The sequence below is a fragment of the Syngnathoides biaculeatus genome, chromosome 23 (assembly GCF_019802595.1).
Source record: "Syngnathoides biaculeatus isolate LvHL_M chromosome 23, ASM1980259v1, whole genome shotgun sequence".
NCBI lineage: Eukaryota > Metazoa > Chordata > Actinopteri > Syngnathiformes > Syngnathidae > Syngnathoides > Syngnathoides biaculeatus.
In genome coordinates this window covers 16152471-16176501 of record NC_084662.1, presented here as the reverse complement: position 1 = coordinate 16176501, position 24031 = coordinate 16152471, and the positions used below count along the sequence as shown (strand labels likewise).

The 24031-nt window shown below is 41.5% G+C and overlaps 1 protein-coding gene across 7 annotated transcripts in view; it reads left to right on the top strand.

Moving 5' to 3' along the window:
* The window catches only part of afdna (afadin, adherens junction formation factor a), an 83945-nt gene that overhangs the window by 5800 nt on the left and 54114 nt on the right, over positions 1 to 24031 (top strand). For 5 of the 7 annotated variants that reach the window (XR_009793774.1, XM_061811765.1, XM_061811767.1 and 2 more), the window contains exons 2-5: positions 21705 to 21900; positions 21992 to 22104; positions 22314 to 22471; positions 22545 to 22705. Coding sequence is in view for 6 of the 7 variants with exons in the window: in XM_061811765.1 (XP_061667749.1) it covers positions 21705 to 21900; positions 21992 to 22104; positions 22314 to 22471; positions 22545 to 22705 (628 nt within the window). In the remaining variant the exon portion in view is untranslated. The remainder of the gene's footprint in view (positions 1 to 21704; positions 21901 to 21991; positions 22105 to 22313; positions 22472 to 22544; positions 22706 to 24031) is intronic. The other 2 variants (XM_061811768.1, XM_061811764.1) reach the window with 1 other exon arrangement.

Sequence of the window (24031 nt, the reverse complement as noted above, 5' to 3'; positions counted from 1 at the left end):
CGCACGCCTCCCCCACACTCTCTGCCACGACTATAAATATCATTTGTCTATGAAATTGTTATAAGTACAACTCTGCATAATATTGTGTACATAACATTAAAGAAAACAAAAAATAATTTCGAGAATATAGTTCAACTCACAACAAAGAATAACTTTATTAACATAGTTTTTTTAGTCTGTAACAGAAAAGGTTTTAAGCGCATGAATTTTCCTGAAATAAAAAAAAAAAATCCTTCTTTAAACTGTAAACATTTTTGACCGACTTATTGCACCTTGTGATCGTGAAAAATAACATTGGGAAAATCAATAAATAACTTCAAATTCAGTTCAGGCGGCACGGTGGATCTGCTGGTAATGCGTTGGCCTCACAGTTCTGAGGATCTGGGTTCGATCCCAGCCCCACCTGTGTGGAGTTTGCATGTTTTCCCTGTGCCTCCGTGGGTTTTTTCCAGGCACTCCAGTTTCCTCGCACATCCCAAAAATATGCAACATTAATTGGACACTCTAAATTGCGCCCACGTGTGATTTGTGAGTGCGCCTGTTTGTCTCTATGTGTCCTGTGATTGGCTGGCAACCAGTTTGGGGTGTACCCCGCCTCCTACCCGTCAGCCCTACAGCCGGGATAGGCTCCAGCACTCCCCGGAACCCTCGTGAGGATAAGCGGCAAGGAAAATGGATGGATGGAAATTCAGTTCAGCAACATTAACTCAGGACCACAATATATAAAACACTAACTTGCAAAACAAAAATAAATAGATCTGATATGGTGTGTTTTTTTTTTTTTTTTTTTTCTGAGTAATTTGGAATCCTACTTTATATGATGCTAACAGTGCTTGCTGGTTTGCTGAATAAGCTTTCACAAAGCGGGATGATTGTTGCAAATAGTCGACACGTTTTCGCAGAACAAAATCCAGCGTTTTATCAGCATGACTAGGGTGTAACATCTTTAAGTGGCGCGTTAATTTATTTGGCTTCATGCTGTCCGCGGCCAACATTTGTAGACACAGTAAACACTCCTTTCCTCGTCTCCCACTGTAGTCACAGAGAAGTTATCCGCAACAGACACTTTGTCATATTGCCTCGTCTTAGCGTTTGGGTGACTTTCTTTTGTCTCATTGTCTTCGCCTCCCTCGACCTTTCTTTTAATCCTTTTAAAGAAAAATCTCTTATGGAATAATTTACTGTACTTCAGATTGCGTTCTCAGTACAATTAAAAAAAAAAAAAAAAAAAACACACCATAGGGTTAATACTCCCTGTGCAGACTGACAATGAGAGCACCACTACCAACTACTGTTGTGGATGTGCAATTACACTTTATTTTAGTCCGGCAAAAAAAAAGGATCTTCCCCAGGGTCACCCGGCATAGCAGGGGTCGCGCCCCACTATTTGAGAAGCACTGGGCTAAGATAACCCGTCTTTAAACTTTTGTAACAGTTAAATGTTTAAAATTGGTACTTAACCTCATCTGTAACATGTTAGGGTCATATTGAAAAATCACCTTTAAATGGCTAATATACAAATGGTCAAGTGTGAAATTAAACAACCAAGTCATCAGTCATCATTTGCTGCTTTGGATTTTTATATTCATCAATTGTGTCAGGGTTAGGGTTAGCACATCTGCTTCACAGTTCTGCTGACCTGGGTTCAAATCCCAGCCCCCCCCTTTGTGGAGTTTGCGTGTTGTGCCTGTTTGGCACTCCGGTTTACTCCCACAGCCCCCAAAAATATGCATGGTAGGTTGATTGTAGCATCTAAATTGCCCGTAGGTCTGAATGTGTGCACCAATGGTTGCTTGTTTGGATGTGCCTTTGCATGCTCTCCCGGTGCCTGTGTGGGTTTTCTCCAGGTAGTCCGGTTTCCTCCCCATCCCTCACAAAAAAACATGCATGGCAGGTTGATTGAAAACTCTAAATTGCCCTTGGGTGTTTATATTAGTGTACCCCACCTCTTGCCCTCTCCAGCACACCCACGACCCTAGTAAGGATAACCAATACAGGATGTATGGATGAAATCCAACCATTTACTGCCAATATTTCTCTGAACAGACCCGTGGGGGAAGGTCTCACTTAGCTTGTCAGTGAAATTCAACTTTGTAAACCACTATCGTGACGAACAGATCCTTATAGATGGCGACGTTTCATCGCTTTGGATTTGAGATGTGCATAGCTTTTGAACAGAAGCCAAAGATTAAGTAGTTGCGTCTTGGGTCGTCAATTGTAAATTATTACCGTATATACGTAATCTGTATGTGGTGTGTGTCTGTACATATGGTGTAAGGGTGTACAAGTTTAGCTCATTCACAAGATTGTGTGCACAAGTATAGAGAGGTATATTTATTTATTTTTTTGTTTTGGAATACATCATGTTATGACCCATTTGAGTATTTAAGTTGAGTCAAAATTTATGGAGAACAAGCATAAGGACTGGATATTTTTGTTTTAACTCCTTCCTACTGCTTTAGAAGCTTTTAACTGCTGAATGAAGAGATCTATTGGAATTTATTCTTATGCTTTCTTTATCATTTTTTATTATAAAAAAACTAATGTAATGAACAAACATATCAAGCAATCAATCAATTATGACAAACAACATCATGTTAGAAGTCAGACAAGTTTACACACCTCATACTCTAACAAAGTGATATGAAGAAAATATTTTCACTGTTGGCAGTAGAAAGCGTGTGTTGTGATCATGGGTTGAATGACAAATGCCGTGTAAAAAAAAACACTGATGTTCAACTTAAGCCATGCGGTGAGCTTTCGTCAATTGTGGCATTTCATGGTTGTATATGGCATCTGTAAAATTTTTTTTTTTGGAATCAAAAACCCTCTCAAGCTTTTTTTTTTTTTTTTTCAACAGTTTGTGTTTTGTTTCTTTTCCCAAAAAGCTCGTTTTCTCCCACAGAGTGGAAAATGCTGGTGAATGAAGTGTATTGGTAGGTTTAGCAATTTCTCGTCGCCTAACACAATATACTCTGTGGGTTTTGAAAGTTCTGGCAAAATGCTTTGAAATGGGTGGCAAAATGAACTGGTTTGAAAACAGCTGCCAATGACTTAGTAATACTGTACATTTTATTTGTTGTATTGTTTTTATTTTAACATTAACACTAACATAATCACCCCAAGACTGAGTTTTACCTGTACTGTGCTGTTAAGTTATTTACATTTCTATTATCTGTATGAAAATTCCTGGCAATTCTTTGCTCACCCCCCTCCTCCCCCAAGCAGTAGAAATTATTGGGGAAAGCTCATATCCAGTGTTGCGTGTCGTGAATCCAAAATGGAAGGCGTCACGCCCTCCTTGCGCCAGCACAGGAAGCAGGAAGTGGACAGGAAGTGTGTGCTGTGATGAGATTGTGGGCTTCCTGTGGTTTGTTTTCCCATACATGATTAACCCCCACGTCCCCCTTACAACCAGTAATTTCTACGTGTGCTATCGATTGTTTGGTTGTTTGGGTTCATCGACATTGCTCATAAAATAACGAAACGCTCATCTTTAGAATGACGTGATGTGTTCCCCCTATCGGGCTTGGTTGCTGAGTGTGGCAACGTGGCTTACCGTTCTGCTAGCCTCAGCTACAACTACAATAGCATCGCACGCATGCAGTGCTGAGTACTTTTATCTCTTTTTGTCAGCCTGCTTCCCAAGTCTTTGACTTGTGCCCCCTTGCTTTACCATCGTCCCACCATGGTAAACAACGCTCTTTGATTTGCATTTTAACGCACCCTTCGCTAGCTTACCAATTAAAAGCGGGTGGCGTGGCGGGTTGTCTGAAGGCTAAATGGAGTCAACTTCAAGAAGATATTGCAGTCTAAGAAAACCGTGTTATTGATAAAGAGGGAAGTGCATGTACTAGTATGGTTGTTGTCCTACAAATAGGATAATTCATTGTGCTGTAGAATGATGAGGACCCATGAGTAGGATTACTTACTGGTGTTTTTTCACTGCTATTGCCATTTTTGGCATTGGCATGTTATCGTTCACCAAATAAATCGTGGTGCGATAGTTTTTGCAGCTCGATAGATTGTCGTTCTGGTGAGCGGATGCACGGCTCACGGAGAGTTTGACAGCTGTGTCATTAGCCTGTAGTGGGATTGTAGAATGGCAGTGGACTGGCGCGCGTACCACACAATGGAGAATGAAGGAAAAGATAACAGTTTATTACGTTTGCTAGGCAGCGAGCTCCCAAGCGAGCCAATGAACTGAGCGATCCCACAAAAAAAGCTAAACAGCTCACTCCACCATGGCAACACTGTTTAAAACATACGTGACTTACTCTGTGTTACTGTTTGTGTGTGTTAACGTTTTATACTCTTTATACATTTTACCTTTATACTTAAGCACAATCCATGCACGCAGTTTTGAAAAGCACTGCTGTTCTCCTCCAACTCACCAGCATTGGCTAGGACAACACAGAAGATGGTTACCGGTACATTTTTTTGGACATTTCTGGTAGCCGTTTTTCTCATTAATTTCCGGAACAAGCAACAAAAATGGCAACGGTGGAACAGTGTCTGCTAAAACAAATGGACCTAGATGATACATTTGATTATGCTGTAAAATAGATCAAGAAGGCTGTGGTATGTGGAAACAAGGGAGCACTGAGTATGCCATCAGAGCATGTGACTCAAATGGACCAATTATCAGAGATAATGTTTTTTTTTTTCCGGGTGAGTGACATTTTTGGCCGGGTGCGCATCAAGTGACGCATAGGGCCTGTGTGGCCCAATGAGCCGGTCACGTGATTGACAGGTGAAGGCCTCGTCTCCTGCACCTTCAGTCTTGCCGCTTGAGGGTGGGGCTTATTTTTTTAAAATTCTCATTTATCATGATAATGTTTGAATTTTGATATTGTAATGTTTTCATTCAGTTACACCCAGCAGATGGAGCTAATTTTACTCCCGAGCACACAAGCCCACACTATGATGAAAAATGTTACATTTTATTCGAAAAAAAGTTTAGATTTTGTTTATTATTGGTGGCTTCATAAACTCACCAGTGTAATTTTTTTTTTAACTGAACATTTCCATAGAGGGACGCTCCCAAAAAGTTTGGAAGCAAGGACACTTTCATACATGTGGAAATATGTAGTTTAATGTAATACAATATGTAAAATGTAAATTCTTTTTTACCAAAAATGTTTGAAATTCCACAAATGTTACTTCTACATAAATGTAACATTGTTTGTAAATCTTAAAATTTTCATATTTTTGTCACAGACTAAGCTCTTAAAAGAGACCAAGGGCTGGCCAATATGGCTGAGAATCCATCTATCCATTTTCTTAGCCGCTTATCCTCACAAGCATCGTGGAAGTGCTGGAGCCTATTCCAGCTGTCAATGGGCAGAATGCAGGGTACAACCTGAACTGGTTGCCACCCAATCGCAGGCCACATAGAAACAAGCAACCATTCAAAATCACACCTAAGGGGCAATTTAGCGTTTCCAAGTAATGCATGTTTTTGGGATATGGGAGGAGACCGAGTGCCTGGAGAAAACTCACGCAGCCGCGGGGAGAACATGCAAACTCCACCCAGGCGAGGCTGGGATTGACCTCAGAACTGTGAGGCCAACGCTTTACACCTGTGTCACCGTGCCGCTGTGGGTGAAAATTCAAAGTATAAATTGAATATAAATTTCACCATCATGAGAGTTTCTGAAGGAGTGCACCATGCTTATAAGATTGCCGTATGATCCTGCCAGTCCGTAAGCGTACCTGATTGGCCCACTGGAGAGACCGGCAGGTGGGGGAGCCAATCGACCACCAGTTGGGGGAGTAGGAGAAGGCGGGTGGCGGTGGGAATTAACACAGTGTGACAGTGCTATATCTTTTGAGGAGCGGGCTGCTCTGCTGAGCACACACAATACACTTCTTGTTTTAGCACAAGAGGAAGGAATGAAAAGAGATAAGCGAGAGGACAAATCACAAAAGCGGTATGCAAGCGCTATACAGAGAGGAGGGATCGTTGGTTGGCTGCCGTTTCCCAAACAAATGTGAAGTGAAGCGAAACCATCGTCAATTGAGTTTTTACTGTTTTCGCAATTCACAACAGAAGTTATCTTAAGGCAATTTACATAGGTCTTGAAACACAATACACACACAAATGATTCCAAACCACAGTGTTATGGCATATTCGTGTGCTGAGTGATCATCAGCTGTTTATTAAAGTCTCCAATATTGACAGTTGTTTTACTGCATTTTGACTGCTCTTTCACAACCCACAGAATGTTGTTCTGTGAAAGTATTTCTCTTCAAAACGGTAGCCTTTTGCTGCAATGTAATTTAGTAAAGGCGGCACAGTGGATCTGCTGGTAAAGCGTTGGCCTCACAGTTCTGAGGTCCCGGGTTCAATCCTGGACCCGCCTGTGTGGAGTTTGCATGTTCTCCCCGTGCATGTTTGGGCTTTCTCCGGGCACTCCGGTTTTCTCACACATCACAAAAACATTCAACATTAATTGGACACTCTAAATTGCCCCTAGGTGTGATTGCGAGTGTTGTCTTTCTCCACGTACCCTGCGATTGACTGGCAACTAGTTCAGGGTGTACCCCGCCTCCTGCCCATTGACAGCTGGCATAGGCTCTAGCACTCCCCGCGACCCTTGTGACGATAAGCGGCTAAGAAAATGGACATATGGATGTAATTTCGTAATCCATTTTATTCATAGTTTTTTGGGGTAATGGGGGATTTAGTGGTGTTTGAAGTGCTTATTTAATGTTTTTATTTTATTAAGAAAGTGCCACGAAAATGGTGACAACTTGTCATAGAGGGGTGGGGCTGATTCTTGCTCATTACAATTGCCCTGGAAAAATGTTGATTGTCAGTTTTTGATGCTCAAACATTTGTGAACTGAGTCATCTTTTCTCACGCTTGTGATTCATGCTTTCTACTCCCTACGGCGACAGATTGGCTGTTTATGCCATCCATGCATACATACTCAGTGTTAGGTGCCCAAACCTGTCCGACTTCACATATGTTGCCATTTCTCCTCTTCATAGATTATGTTACACTCAGCATTTCAACTCCTAATCTTTTTCTTCTTTTAAAAAGCTGTGTACTTTTCATCCTTAGCAATGCAATTCTTCCAGCTACAGGGATCTGTAAGTTATTACAGTTAAGAAGAAACTTGAATCTCAGACAAGATAGGCAAGATTCTTTTCCACGCTGTCCTATAAAGCAACTCACTTGACGAGCATAAACGTCTACGGGAGTGATCGGCTCAAGAATGTTACAGATGTTCCTCAAAAATTGGCTGTGTAATTGACAATGTTTTAAAATTCAATCTGGACCATCTTTGGAATAACTGGAGCAACCATTGGCGTCAATAGATTCTAAAGTTCCCAAGTGTCCGCAGACAATCCGTCAAGCAACCTGCCGTGTTTATCAGGGAACACCAAAACTCCATTTGCATTCCAGGCATTCCTTCGACTCCACATGGAAGCGTGAAATTGTGACACACGAGCAGATTAGATCCTGACTCACTCAGACAAGAGTGGGAGGACTTGCTTGGGGAGGCATTTTTTTTTCTTTATTATTTCCGCCCATATCGATCCCAGGCTGGCAGTCCGCATCACTGAAAATTAATTGCCTCCCGAGTACCACGAGTGTTTCTCCTTCATCCGTAATTCAGAAGCTAGAGGTAGGCAGGGGGTAATTGAGACCCAGTGTCAATAATGTGTAAACAAATGGTGTAATTCAAAAATAAAAAATGTAAAACTGTCCTCCGATCAGAATAGAAGTGTTTCAAAAATTGCTTTTGGTAACACCTTCAGTTTGGAGTGAATCACCTTTTTGGAATCCTGACCATGCCCTAAATCACGGATATTTTTAAACTTAAGAAAAAATTTGCCTGGAAGCGAGTGTCGATGTTAAATCAATGGAGTGAGATTCTCAAGGGTTGTTAAGTTAGTGCATCAGTAACTCACTCTTTTGATGTTATGTACACAGTGTCTGCTACAAAACTTCTCAGACATTTTGTGCAAGGAGCAAGTGCTACACGCAGAAGTACTGTTTTCAGTTAACACATTTGGTTTTTATCGTTTAAACCAATCTGGAATACTTTTCATTCCTTGTTTGTCCACCTAGGACACCTGAGAAGTGGGGCAAGGCTGCGGGAAACCTGACACCAGGCCGACACGGTCGTCATGGCAGCGCCGGGGTATTGGATTCCAGTCATTCACTGGGTCAACTGTCACGTGGAAGTGCTCATACTTCATAAAAGAGATGATGTATTATGACTGAATGACGCACTTAAAATAGTATGAATCGTCTTATAAATGATTAAAAATCTCAAGTGCCCTTTGTTACAGAGTTTAAGGACTGACAGTTAATTATGGCAAAAGCTCGGAGCAGGACTTAACATAGCCTGTGGCCCTGCTGACATTTTGATAGGCTTCGGGTCTTAGTCGAGATGCCAAACAAGGGAGTGGAAAGGAAGAGGATGTCGGGGAGGGTGGCGCCCCCACTTGTAGCACTTGAGGATAAAAATGATGTTATTCATATGTTCGACTTACTGGGAGTGTCTCTAATAAAACGGCCATTGTTTCATCTCTTGTTCTGTCCAGAGTCGTGAAGACGGAAAATGGTAGAACAGGGATTGATTCACTCATTTCTTTCAGATATTACTCGCTGAAACGTATTTAAATTGTAAATATAAAATATCTTTTATTCCATTTCTTGGTTATGCCAGAACACCATTGCCTGGTATCGCATTTTGATGGTATGATAACCTTGAGATTAAAAAAAAAAATATTCAGTAGCCCCAGCTCTACTCCATCCCCTCTTCCTGAATATTATCTCCAAAGGTGGAAAATTCACAACTCTGTTCCGATTTTTTTCAGATTCTTGTGGAGAAAAACTACACATTTTTGGGGAAAAATGCCAATGTTTACTGGCAATTTGAAACCATCTTGTGATGGCTCCACACTACAAATTGATTTTGCCAGTGTGATTTGTTTGATTTATCTTTTTTTTTGCTTCCGTTGTTTAAACCTATCTGGCCTCACATATGCATGCACGCACGCATACAGCCTTTATCCTTACTTACTGTTAAAGAAGGCAGTGACAGCAAGTCTGATTTGCGGGCCAGTTGTCTCACCTGAGATGATTTTAACGCTGTCCCTTTCCACAATGCATTGCTCTGTCAGGCTGGGTTGTGTGAATTAGTTGTGAGGGCATGAGTGTGTGTGTCTGCGATACTGAAGCAGAAACTCACCTGAAACAAAGACGCTTTGTGCCTTTTCATTCGTTGGCAACAAACAAGCCTCCATTCTGCTGTTTTCAGGTTGTTGCGGAGGTCAGCCAATGCTGATGTATTTTGTATTATCATTCAGGGATGAATTGGTTGAGGGTTTTCAATAAAGCCTGATAACATTACAGACGTTTAGTATGACTTGTATATTCCAATTATTGTTTTTATATATGTATATAAAGTATTTAGCATCTTACAGTAAATGGCTCTGTCATTGGCTACTAGCCTTAATAGTCCTCCCTAGCCATGTTTCACTTTTTGTGGTCTCACTGCATCATGGATTTTTAAATTGTAGAGATCTAATTTTTTATAGTGGTTTTGCTATGTCACAACATTTTTTGCTGATCATTTTCCACATGGATTGATGTTACTGGCTAATGGAACAAGCACGAGCCGGGACACTTTTATACTAAGTACATGTTACAAAGTCACTCTTCTTCTTCTTCTTTTCCTTTCGGCTTGTCCCGTTAGGGGTCGCCACAGCGTGTCATCTTTTGCCATCTTAGCCTATCTCCTGCATCTTCCTCTCCAACCCCAACTGCCCCCATGTCTTCCCTCACCACATCCATAAACCTTCTCTTTGGTCTTCCTCTCGCTCTTTTGCCTGGAATCCCATCCTCAGCATCCTTCTACCAATATACTCACTCTCTCGCCTCTGAACATGTCCAAACCATCGAAGTCTGCTCTCTCGAATCTTGTCTCCAAAACATCCAGCTTTGGCTGTCCCTCTAATGAGCTCATTTCTAATCCTATCCAACCTGGTCACTCCGAGCGAGAACCTCAACATCTTCATTTCTGCCACCTCCAGTTCAGCTTCCTGTTGTTTCTTCAGTGCCACCGTCTCTAATCCGTACATCATGGCCGGCCTCACCACTGTTTTGTAAACTTTGCCCTTCATCCTAGCAGACACTCTTCTGTCACATAACACACCAGACACCTTTCGCCAGCTGTTCCAACCTGCTTGGACCCGTTTCTTCACTTCCTGACCACACTCTCCATTGCTCTGTATTGTTGACCCCAAGTATTTGAAGTCGTCCACCCTCGCTATCTCTTCTCCCTGTAGCCTCACTCTTCCCCCTCTACTTTTCTCATTCACGCACATATATTCTGTTTTACTTCAGCTAATCTTCATTCCTCTCCTTTCCAGTGCATGTCTCCATCTTTCCAATTGTTCCTCTGCATGCTCCCTGCTTTCACTGCATATGACAATATCATCTGCGAACATCATGGTCCAAGGGGATTCCAGTCTAACCTCATCTGTCAGCCTATCCATTACCACTGCAAACAGGAAGGGGCTCAGAGCTGATCCCTGATGCAGTCCCACCTCCACCTTAAATTCCTCTGTCACACCTAAGGCACACCTCACCATTGTTCTGCTGCCATCATACATGTCCTGTACTATTTTAACATACTTCTCTGCCACACCAGACTTACGCATGCAGTACCACAGTTCCTCTCTTGGTACTCTGTCATAGGCTTTCTCAAGATCCACAAAGACACAATGTAGCTCCTTCTGACCTTCTCTGTACTTTTCCACGAGCATCCTCAAGGCAAATAATGCATCTGTGGTACTCTTTCTAGGCATGAAACCATACTGTTGCTCGCAGATATTTACTTCTGTCCTGAGTCTAGCCTCCACTACTCTTTCCCATAACTTCATTGTGTGGCTCATCAACTTTATTCCTCTATAGTTCCCACAGCTCTGAACATCCCCTTTGTTCTTAAAAATGGGAACTAGAACACTTTTCCTCCATTCTTCAGGCATCTTTTCGCCCGCTAGTATTCTGTTGAATAAGTTGGTCAAAAACTCCACAGCCATCTCTCCAAATTGCTTCCATACCTCTACCGGTATGTCATCTGGACCAACTGCCTTTCCATTTTTCATCCTTTGTAGTGCCTTTCTGACTTCCCCCTTAGTAATCATTTCCACTTCCTGGTCCTTCACTCTTGCCTCTTCAACTCTTCCTTCTCTCTCATTTTCTTCATTAATCAACTTCTCAAAGTATTCTTTCCATCTATTTAGCACACTACTGGCACCAGTCAACACATTTCCATCTCTATCCTTAATCACCCTGACCTGCTGCACATCCTTCCCATCTCTATCCCTCTGTCTGGCCAACCTGTAGAGATCCTTTTCTCCTTCTTTCGTGTCCAACCTGGTGTACATGTCTTCATATGCCTCTTGTTTAGCCTTTGCCACCTCTACCTTTGCCCTACGTCGCATCTCGATGTACTCCTTTCGCCTCTCCTCAGTCCTCTCAGTATCCCACTTCTTCTTCGCTAATCTCTTTCCTTGTATGACTCCCTGTATTTTGGGGTTCCACCACCAAGTCTCCTTCTCCCCTTTCCTACCAGATGACACACCAAGTACTCTCCTGCCTGTCTCTCTGATTACCTTGGCTGTCGTAGTCCAGTCTTCCATCAAGAACCTGTCTCACCTCTTTCCGAAAGGCCGCACAACATCCTTCCTTTCTCAGCTTCCACCACATGGTTCTCTGCTCTACCTTTGTCTTCTTAATCTTCCTACCCACCACCAGAATCATCCTACATACTACCATCCTATGCTGTCGAGCTACACTCTCCCCTACCGCTACTTTACAGTCAGTAACCTCCTTCAGATTACATCGTCTGCACAAAATATAATCTACCTGCGTGGTTCTACCTCCGCTCTTGTAGGTCACTATATGTTCCTCCCTCTTCTGGAAATAAGTGTTCACTACAGCCATCTCCATCCTTTTTGCAAAGTCCACCACCATCTGCCCTTCAAAGTTCCTTTCCTGGATGCCGTACTTACCCATCACTTCTTCATCGCCCCTGTTTCCTTCACCAATATGTCCATTACAATCTGCACCAATCACAACTCTCTCGCTGTCTGGGATGCTCAGAACTACTTCATCTAGTTCCTTCCAGAATTTCTCTTTCAACTCTAGGTCACATCCTACCTGTGGTGCATAGCCGCTAACCACATTATACATAACACCCTCAATTTCAAATTTTAGTCTCATCACTCGATCTGATACTCTTGTCACCTCCAAGACATTCTTAGCCAGCTCTTCCTTTAAAATAACCCCTACTCCATTTCTCTTCCCATCTACTCCGTGGTAGAATAATTTAAACCCTGCTCCCAAACTTCTAGCCTTACTACCTTTCCACCTGCTCTCTTGGATGCACAGAATATCAACTTTTCTCCTAATCATCATGTCAACCAACTCCTGTGCTTTTCCTGTCATAGTCCCAACATTCAAAGTCCCTACACTCAGTTGTAGGCTCTGTGCATTCCTCTTTTTCTTCTGACGCTGGATCCGGTTTCCTCCTCCTCTTTGTCTTCGACCCACAGTAGCTGAATTTCCACCGACGCCCTGCAGGTTAGCAGTGCCGGGGGCGGGCGTTGTTAACCCGGGCCACGACCGATCCGGTATGGGATTCTTTAGATGAACGCTCATATTTGTTTGGCACAGTTTTTACGCCGGATGCCCTTCCTGACGCAACCCTCTGCATTTATCCGGGCTTGGGACCGGCCTACAGATTGCACTGGTTTGTGCCCCCATAGGGCTGCATTTTACAACAAAGTCACTCTATGGTGGTTTAAATAGCTAAAATATCGGACCTTTAAACACACAGTTTTCATGGTTGACTACAGAAATCTGAAAATATTTACTGTTGAGAGGCTGAAATTCAGAGGATTTTGGACAATTTCAAGCTAACCGTTGTCTCTAAATGAATATTTGAGAATCAAGATAGTTGATTAACCGATTACCAGTATTTGTTGCGTACTTTTACTCAAAATACAGACTAGCTCATTGTTAGCCACTTAACAATCCACTGCTAAAGCCAACAAATGCAAAAGCCAAATGCCAACGCTCAATTGCAGCATGCAAGTTGCTTACTATTGGGACCGTTGTAAATCGATACCCAACTGTATCATGCCAATGCTGATAACAGCGAATATTTTGTTCACCACAATCATCCGTTTTCAAAGCCTTTCATTCCTAAACGTAAGAACGATCATATGACCGCACCCTCATGTCTTGGATTTTTTCCCCCTGCCTTATTATTGTCTTCTGTGGGTGTTTGATCCCTTTGAAGAGGTCTCAGTTGGGATCCAAGGCACAATGAGCTCCCCCCTCCCCACCACAACTGACTCTAAACTTCGCTCCTGCTGACCTTAGACACAGGCTTACGGGCCAATCCTCCTGTGTTGCTGCAGGTGGGGCCGCAACAATATTGACTCAGGAACACTTCATTTTAGTAAGCCTCCATGTGTTCTTATTCCTTCGTATGTGTGTGTAGAGGCGAGCAAGATGACGCACAGCCGCAGGAATCTATTCTGGTTTTAACCAGAAATCCCTTCTCCTCCCTTACACTCATCTACATAAAGGCATATGAATCCAAATTGGAAGTTCAGCATCTTCGCAGCAACCACAACTTGTAATTTGATGAATGACACCACCGCCCGTCGTTCATGGACCAAAACAAAACGTCATTTTAATGTCCGGTTTTGCTACGTCACAAAATTGCAGCTTGACTCACTCCAAGCGTCTCTGTTGTTGAAATTAGAGATTTTGTTTTGATGACACAAAATGTTTCTCCTCCCTAGTGGATATCCTACTCCTGTAACAGCCACAGTTGTGCTCTTAAAAGAATTAGCGGAATGTGCAGGCAATTTTAAAGCCTCTACTGAAAATAAAAGACGCTAGAGAGGAGATAAACATTTGATTGACATCTTTTGCTAACAGCACTCCTCATGGTCAATATTTAATATAGAAAAATATAACAAAACAGTGATCTAGTTTGAAGTCCTGCATAGTTTTGAAGGTATACAAAACCAACACACATCCCTCTCTGGCACCTTGGTTTGTAAACATTGTCACTACAGTTGTGGTGCTACTACATACAATACATACATGCTACTATCAAATGTTCATCATCGCTAATAATACAGTGACTACTTTTGCCATTTTACTAAACACTGGTGTCTTTACCGCTAGCAGGCTAACTGCTAATAATTATGTGTGCTGGTAGCAGTTAGTCACCGGCTGCGTTGAGTCCACTTGCATTTTTATGCTCACTTGGGTGGTACTTCAAATGAATAAGAAGCGGTCGCTGGGTCAAAGGGGTCGGCGTGACGGGCTCTGTGGGAGGACGGCCAAGGCGGATGGGGCGTCTTGATCTTGCGATGAGCGGGGGCAGCCGAGCAGGTGTGGTTTCTGTTCACTGCCACAATTTACAAATGGAAGTCTCATTTTAGTGGTGTGGGCATAGCTAACTAGCTAATGGCAAGTGCGGCGGGAAAAGGATGCCTCGGATTGGATCGGCTGTTGTCATGGAGATTTCTGCCATGTTTGACCCAGTATATACGTGCGCAAATGATCATAATAGCGTAATATAAATATGCTGTGTCATTCTAGGTAGTAAGTAGAAAGTGTTTTCCATCGTTAGAAAAGATGACACACTTCATAATGAATGGCATTTAAAAAAAGGCTAGACGTTTAACTCAAGCAATGTAGTATGGCAGTATAATTGCATATATACAAATAAATTATTAAGCTCTTTCTCAGTCTTGTTTTTCATGTTTCATAGTTTGAGATGTCACAAAACCAAAAAATGGATCAGTCACTGTTTGGCGTGACGTTTCCTTTCATAAACACCTACATTTATCTGCTTTTTGGTCAGAAAGCAGTGTTGTCGGTGAAACTGATACATTTTGTACTTTTGATTACTAAAGAATGGAAACAAATATTTCTGGTGAAATAAGAGACTTGTTTCTTTGAGTAGGTTTGGTGCTCATGTCACAGAAAATATTCTGCAGGTCTCAAAAGATAAGTCAAAAAGCTTTCAATGAATTAGAAGCAACCAAGAGGTTGCGAAGGTCACGTTTCTAAACTTGTCCCAATAGTGTTCAGGTACTCTCCGTCTTAAGAGGACTGGGCTTGGAGTGCTGGCGACGTTAGCTCTGGTTTTCTTTCCGTAACACCTGATAACACATGGGCACATACAGACATGCCTTGGAGGCTACTGGAGGGAGAACGATTGAGAATTCATTCGGTTTCCTAAAGTCAACGTGTGTAATTATGTAACATTACTGTATTATAGACCCCATAACTCCTTTGTGTTCTGGTACTGAGCAGCCAGGTTGCAGTGAGGGAACAGCTCTCATACAGATGTGCCCTGTGAACTATGAACCCAGACAGAAGGATTTTGACATCACTGTCAACTTGGTAACCCCCGTGGGAGTCACGCGCTGATATGGACGTACTCCAGGGTGTTTCTATACCTCCACACGGATTTACATCAAACAGTGTGGAAATACAGTATGGGGAGAAAAATTAAGTGAATCTCAATGGATTTGCCAACTCATTTCAATTTTAAATTGAAAAATTTGTAAATTATTTACAAATATGGCATCTTGTTTTCGGGCTTGAAAACTATATTTGAAAGTAATGTAATGTTTGACTTGCATGTCGTCATGACAGAATTAAATAGTTTGTGGCACATTTTTGCTTGAGTTCAATTGACATTGTGCTGCTCCTTCTGGTTTGGATTCCTTGGTCATCTGGCGGCAGTATAATATAGACAGCGATTTGTTGTTGTTTCCTTTAATCAGTGCAATTAGGTTATTTTTAAATACACAATCTGTAAATGTCAGTTTCACGTTTAGCTTGACAGTTAAACTACAAGCAGCATTCTTTTTTTTTTTTTTTTTGAAGAGTTCTGTTTGCCAAACTACTGGTTTTTGTGATGTGAGTTGAGTTCACTACCACCATACTGTGTTCATATGTCCAATTTCTTGCTCGTAATTTAAAGCAAGAAGAAAAAAGTCATTCAACGACTGGTCGTATTGGTGGTTACTCGTATTTCAAAGGACCAGTGTAATTATAAAATAGGAAATGAAGTAATTGGTAATTTTCACTGTTTGGGAAATTTTGTCAAATGTCCATCCCTATTTGTAAAATGTTATCCTGTTTCAATGAATATTTTTTTTTTGCTCTTTCTGTTTTACGTCCTTTGTAAATTAACTTCTATCTATTTTCCCCATTAGGTGATATGTGACTAACTGCCATCCGCACTGTTGGCCTACTTTTCACTTCTGTGTGACATAAATAGTTTTATTTTTTTGTTCATCGCAGGTGGTACTCATTACAGTGTGTGCATGTGTGTGTTTTCTGGCCTCCTATTCGTTGACATCAACTCGTGCGCTTCCACGGGAATTGAAAAGCTTTTCTTGTGGATTATTAGAGGGAAAGCTCTGGGAAAAGATCAACACAACTTGCATGTATTTAGCCTCTGACATGGTTTTCAATGTGCTGTAGAATAAAAGCTTGAACCTGACGCAGCATCCAAATTAAACCATACCTCTTGCGTTTTCCAAAGATGCAGTCCAACTCCAAGAATTCTGCAGCATTATTAATGCAGTTTTCAGGTGAGAATAATCGGGTAGCACAAAATTTTTTAGCAATATAACATTTCAAGACCACATATGGCTTAATAATATTCACCTTGGTTTTTGCTTGACAGTTGGAAACACTGAAATAAGCATTGGCGCCACCTATTGACCACAAATGTACAAGTGGTGGCTTTTACTTGCAGTGTTTTGGTGGGAAGGAGAAATAATTGGTAGCTCCTGTTTGACTGGACAATGATTTGGCAAAGGGTAGTTTTGTAGGTACTGTACATGTGCCTGCCTGTTTTTTTTTTTTTTTGCTCCAGCTCAAGTCACTCCTTTCCATTATGTTTGTAGCATTTTATTATTCTCAGGCTACTTTATCGTCTTTTTGACAGTCAACATTTATTAACTCCTGAAAGTGAAAATACATTTGTAAATTTCACACACCAAAGAAAATTGACCTTGACAAATTTGACTAAAATGGCTGTTTGAAATGAATCAAATCGTGAAAAATCAAGCCAAGCTTTCTTCTGAATGTACTGAAACCACATCTTGCTCACTTGTCAGTGAAATACCACTCTTATGACCAAGAGAGATAGATGCGACATAGTGAAGCATTTTTCTTGTGCCTACACTTAACTACATGTTTGAGCTCTGAGAATCTACCCACTTAAAGCTTCAGATCCCTGGAATATATCTCAGCAGGTCTTTCTTCACAGGATTTTTGCATACTGCGACCATCCCAACGCAAAGTTCCGATCTACATGCTGGCCTTCAAGTTGGGAAAAAAAGAAACTACCCGGTCACCCATGTTCTCTCTGTGACCTGCTCACAGCACTCTAAAGTGGACACACTAGCTGTAATCCTTGGTCCAGATGCTGGCTGTCAAACTGGACTTAAAAAAAAAAAATCTCCTTGCACTTCTGTCTACTTTTGCGTGACCTGTGTGCACTCTTAGCCGACAACCTGGTGCTATAAATTGGCCACACCTCCATACTATCCACATAGCAGACTTGTTTTAGTGGTGTAGGTTTACCTAGCTAGCTAATGGCACATTCCAATTGCGCTGCATAACTGCTGATGTTGACAAAGTTGCTCAAGTAGTTATATAACGGTATAGTATTTGTTTGACAGTTGACACCGATACGGATGCAAACTTTACCTACTAGACTTTAGCCAAACTCCATTTAACTGTACAAAGTGGTGGCTTTCATTCCTAGTCTTAACGCAGGAACAGAGAATAATCAATAGATCCTGATTTATTGTTTGATTATGAGATGAATTTATACTGGCGAAAAGCTGTTAGGACTTTAAAGTTACAGGCGCCAAGATTGGGAAGTGGACTTTGGCATAGTAATGATTACACGATTGAACAGTTGCCATAGCAGTGGCACAGTGAACTCTGAACTGCAACTTTGTGCCTATGTGAGTGCGCATCCTGCAAATATGCTCTTTTTTTGGAGTGGGTTGGACTTCCTGTGGTTGAACTTGGCTGAAATGTGTCCGACACAGCGCAGCCCTTTTTGTTTGCAAGTCTCAGTGGGCCGGCGTCTCCGCGGTAACAGTCACTGCTGGTTACGCAAGCTGGAGAGCGGCAACCCTCTGTTACCCACATTCCAGTAGTAAATCACAACACATGCGCATGCGCAGGCACATGTTCAACCCCACCCTTGTTATCAGAATTGCGCTCTGAGTTTCCACTCTGTTTGATTGTGTCATGCTGAGAGAGGTGCGGGAAGGGAAAACTAGAAGTGGCTTCAAAAAAGGTGTAAATGTGCATCTTGCTGTTGTGAAATCCTTCCTTGTGAAGCCAGACGCGAATGTGTTCTGCTCATTCTACTTGTCAGTTCTCAAGACAGATTGACACTATGACATCATCCAGCGACGTTATAGCTGAAGCTAAGAATAAATTCAAAACAAATGCAAAAAAAACCCCTAAACTTAAAAGATGGAAACAAATGTGCTCTAAACTGTTGATTCCTTTACTTACACAGCAATAACACAAGGTTCATGCTTGTGACACTCAGATATTTTTGTGAATTTTGTCCCAATTCATTGATGTAATGTGACACTCTACCTTCTTTGCAGAATGGTAAAGTGATTTTATTTTTGGCCATCATCAGCTCTTAAATTGGTTTGAAAACTAAAATAAATGCAAAAAAACCATCAGTGTAACAAAGTGCAACCCAACTTTTATCTTGTTAGCTGCTTCAAAGTTGGCACAGAAATACTTTGTTTTATTCAGCCAATTGACTTGACCAACGTTGTGTGCAGTGAAGGGTGAGGCTCCGAGCAGTCGAGAGTGCGCCTGAATTCTACAGATAGTGAAAGCTTACTTTGGACAATGTAATATTAAAGTGTTGCCCAAAGGTGACTTAATATATAATATAATATATTTTTAACATAGTTCAAACCAATGATCCCTCTAAGCTGTGCACCTGTGCAATTGCCCACTTGTAGCACACACTCGGCGCACATGAAAACCGATCCAGCGCAGTGAACCACAGCATGACTTTTTTTTTTTTTTTAATATATACATTGCAAGACGCAGTCTCTAACAAGCTGCTGCTCGGCCACACCATGCCACACACTCTACTTCCTTGTTTACCTGACACCGCCCACCTTCGGCTCTTAAAGGGGTACACTCATAATTAAAAACACCGCCCACCACCAGTGCTTTAGTTAGAAACAGTCTGGGCAACATCGAGCAAAGATGAGTTAGATGTGGTGGTTATGTTTACTCTCGATAATAATGGCAAAAGTAAAAAAAAAGAAAATAAATGCTGTTGCTTTAACGAATGTCAGAGTATGTGAATAATAATAATGAAGAAAAAGTGGTGAAACTGGATGAGATTTTCTGTTTTTTGAGTAAAAAAGGTCTGGTCTGAAGCCAAAGTCGGAAGTACAGGATGAGATGGTCTATAATGTTAAAATTCCACCTTGGCGCAGCCTGATAGAGGATGAAAGCACAGATGATACAGTGCACAAAAAAGCTATTTCTGTATTTTAAAAATAGGAGACATCATAACATTAACCATAAAACTGTTTGGTAGCATCATTCAGCTTTCAACATGCATTGCTAAAGATATTCTGCAAGCAATAATTCAGTTTCACACCAAGAAAAACAGACAGAGATATCATTGTGGGTTAAAAATAAATAAATGAAACAAAGATCGAAGCGTCATTTCAAATTTACAGTTCATAGTTGGCTTGGTTTGGTTAGGAATGTATTTTTTATTTGTTAAAATTTTCATTGCAAGTTTGCAAAAACACAAATAAAATGGTTCTTAAAATTTTCTGACGGTAATGTAAATGCTGTAATTTGAATCTTTTAATGAGGCATGTAACTTAAATGGATCTGACCACAGTGCATACGCCTGATGTTGGTCACAGTGGTCAATGGGAGCGCTCACAGGCTTAGCGTGTTTGCGCAGACATGCCAAAAATTAGAGGGTACGCTGGTTCAAACGTTTGTTCGCTGCTACCGTTAGGCACAAGCAGTTCTTCTTGCACCTTCCTGTGACTGTTTTTTGCTGGTTTTCTTCCTTGTGGGCAGCGAAGTGACTGTGTAGGCATTGAAACTGGGAACTGAATGTTTTTAATTTCAATAATTCCGTGAGAACCGGCATGTTAGTCCTGGTTCCAATCAGTTATCTTTTCTGAATGTCCCACCCTATTGACATTTGTACTTTGGTGGTCTTTCCTTGGATTAGCTCAGGTGTTGGCTGAAAGTTATGAATGTGTATGAGCTTGCTACCTTGTTGCTGTAAGAGACTGCATTTTGGAACACCAGGTTGCACATACAGAAAGGTGGACAAATGCAGAATTTTTTATTTTTTTCTCTTTCCCGCTTTCACGCTTGTCTGTGGGATGTATTTTGTCCATTTGTAAAGCCTGGACAATTAATAGATTGATTGTAATTCAAGTTTATAGGTCAATGTTTTATATTTTTTTATCCTGGTTCTGTAGTTTTAAGTGCCTCCCTGCTGATATGCATTGCTTACACCACTACTCAAATAGTAGGGGGGCAGTGATTTGTCAGGGGAGTGTGAGAGGAAGTGCAAGGGGACTTCAGTATCTTTCAGTGTCTTTTTCATTCTTGAACAATAAACAAGCTTCTTCACACCAGGTGGCAGCAGTGCTCCAACTACTGTTTTTTCGTAAGATAGTGCGCACTGGTTGATAGGCGGCGCCCACTCTGTGTAGCGGTTTAGCGCACTGATATTTTGTAAAAATTAGATATTCCAGACATTGTAAATGTTTTACATACCTTGTTTCCAAATAGTTACTGTTATACAAGCAGTAAAACGTCTCAAACGTAACAGAAAAGTCAGTTTTTAATCCATCATCCTCCTGTTCAGTGCAAACACTAAAATATTGGGGTTGACCAGACTCAGAATATCCCACATATAATTTCAGTCTCTTAGTCATGCTCAATGTCATTTTCATCTCGAGTTACCTCTTCTAGCCTTTTAATCCCTTAGTGATAGATTCTTATTGTGAAAGATTTTTAAATTGATCAAATTGAAATTATATATTATTTGTGTTCATAGGTGTCATGCAGCAGCCTCCTTTCAGGGCACTAAAAACTAGTGCAGTCTTCGACGGCCAATTGAAATAGATTCTTCTTCATGTCCACATTTGAAGCCTCTGCGCATGCCCAAACCTGAGGGCATTGTCAGGAATGGCCATGTTTGAAGCATTTCATTCGAACAAGTTTTTGTTGTACTTCAAATCATAGCCACTAGTGAAATTTTTTTTTTTTTTTAACTGGATTGGAAAACAGGCTACGGGGGTCTTGGCGCCCGAAAAAAGTAACTGCTTGTCATCCAGAAAATACGGTAATGGATAGGTTTCCTATTACGCCATCTTGTGTGTCACAGAGGTCAGAGAACAGAGGTGATCGGTGAAGCGTGAATTTTTTTTCAATTGTTAATTTATCCGATTGGTCTAAGGGAATCTTGGGACTGTGGTGATGGCATTGGAAACCTATCCATTGTTACATTCACTCACCCACACACTCACCCCTGTTAACGGTGTGTTAATATATGCTATGTGTGTCATGCTTGCAGGACCTCGAGTTCCATGGTGTGATGCGCTTCTATTTTCAAGACCGCATGGCCGGCAACTTTGCCACCAAGTGCATCCGCGTGTCCAGCACTGCGACCACTCAGGACGTCATCGAGACACTGGCAGAGAAGTTCCGACCTGACATGAGGATGCTGTCATCGCCGCGCTACTCCCTATACGAGGTCCACGTCAGCGGCGGTGAGTCAAGTCTTTTTACTGACTTTAAAAACGGGAGCAATCTAATGAGCAATTCCATGTGTTTTTATCTGTCTTTGCATGTGCATATTAGAAGAGCGCCAGCTGGACCTGGATGAGAAGCCGCTGGTCGTTCAGCTCAACTGGAATAAAGACGACAGAGAAGGACGATTCGTTCTCAAAAACGAGAACGACATCCTGCCCAAGGTGAGCATGGTGGCCTGGAAATCGAACACACAATGAATTAATCAACCAGAACTGTACAGCAATCTACCACCTCTCACATCCTGTGTGAAACAATCTACCCTAATCTCTTACATTTACCCAAACCTGCTGACCAACTTAAACCCACTCACCACCAATGCACAAAATTGCACACCAATCTAATGGAACTCTTATGTCCTTTTCCTCTGCAGAAAAGTCAGAGCAACGGACCTGAGAAAGAGAAGGATGGCGTGATCCAGAACTTCAAAAGGACACTGTCTAAGAAAGAGAAGAAAAAGGAGAAGAAGCGGGAGAAGGAGTTCACACGGATAACGGATGGTGACGAGCAGATGCCCAACCGTGATGATGGGTAATGCAAACAACTTACAAAAAGTTCCAGAGTAGAATATTTCCGTTATCTAATATATTTCTGTCCATCACAGGGAGAACAGTCGTCTGGCCGCAGAGGTGTATAAGGACATGCCCGAGACCAGCTTCACTAGGACCATCTCTAACCCAGAGGTGGTGATGAAGAGGCGGCGGCAACAGAAACTGGAGAAGCGCATGCAGGAATTCATGAGCAGCGACGGGCGGCCGGACTCTGGTTAGTTTACAGTGAGCCCTCCCATGAGATTTTCAAACCAAGGCATGATGAAAATGGAGTTCATTTAATGTATATTTACTATTAATTTATTTACACATTTCAGTGTAATTATAGTGTTATGGTAAAATTAGTCGGTGTTGGAATAAAATTTTCTACTCTGATTTTCTGAAACAGAAGACCTTTTCAATTAACGTTTGCTTAGTTAACCCTTTCATTGCTTAATAAATATTCATTTAGAATCCACCATGAAATTACTGGCTTTAACCTGGAACCAGAAATGTAAAAAAAAAAAAAAAAAAAAAAAAAAAGAAATATGTCCGAACTCTTAATCACATCTCAAAAACTGCATCACATCTCAAAAACTGCAGGGCATGATGACCAATTCAGATTTTTTTTGGTAAATCCAGTCTTTTTATGTTGTCGTTCACATGATTAAAAACCAATGAACTTCTCCAATGGCTGGAACGTGTGTGTGATGTCGCATGAATGTGCACAAACACGAGTCGCAGTGTTGACAGAAGTAAATATGGCCCATTGCAAAAGTCTCTTCATGATGATGTCGAAGGATTAGCGCAACTGGAGCCAACATTTTCTGATGTATTAGTTCTAAACAATCTTCTTGTCGCCACTGACTGTTTTGTGTGCTGTTTTGTGGCTTGTCTGTTTGGTTGAGCAGTTGTTAGGTTTGTTGGTGTTAGATGTATATCAATTCCCGCTCAGTGATGGTGGTGTACTCCGCCTTTCGCCAGAAGTTAGCTGGGATAGGCTCCAGCACTTTCATGACCCCTGAGGATAAGTGGCTTGGAAAATGGATTGATGGATGTTCACATTGACATGAAAAAAATTGATCTGTCACAGTGTGCAAAAAAAATTATTTGACTTGTAGTGTGAACATAGAGACAAAGGAGGGTGCAGGGGAGTGTTGGCCGCATCTTGTGACAGCTTGTGTGTGGTGTTGCAGCAAGCACAAAAAGACAAGGATAGGCATAAATAGTGTGGTTTGTCAGACAATAACTGAGGATAGGTTCCGCAGAAAAATATCTGAATAGGTACAATTATGAAGGGTCAGCCACAAATGAGTGGGGGTTCATTATAGTTTTTTTACATTCATGAGCCAGCAGCTCATGTATAGTACCCTTTGATGGCCTTTTAAATGGCTCTCTTAAGTGACCCAAAGCAGTTGTGATGTTCTCGCTTGCCAAGGTAAGCCATTATGGCCAACTGCTTCATTAGCTTCCAAATGAAAATGTGCACCTGCGTCACGAGTTGTTAAGCAGCTCAATTGATGTCTTCCTCATGATTTTAAGAGGACAGCCGAGTTTTGTG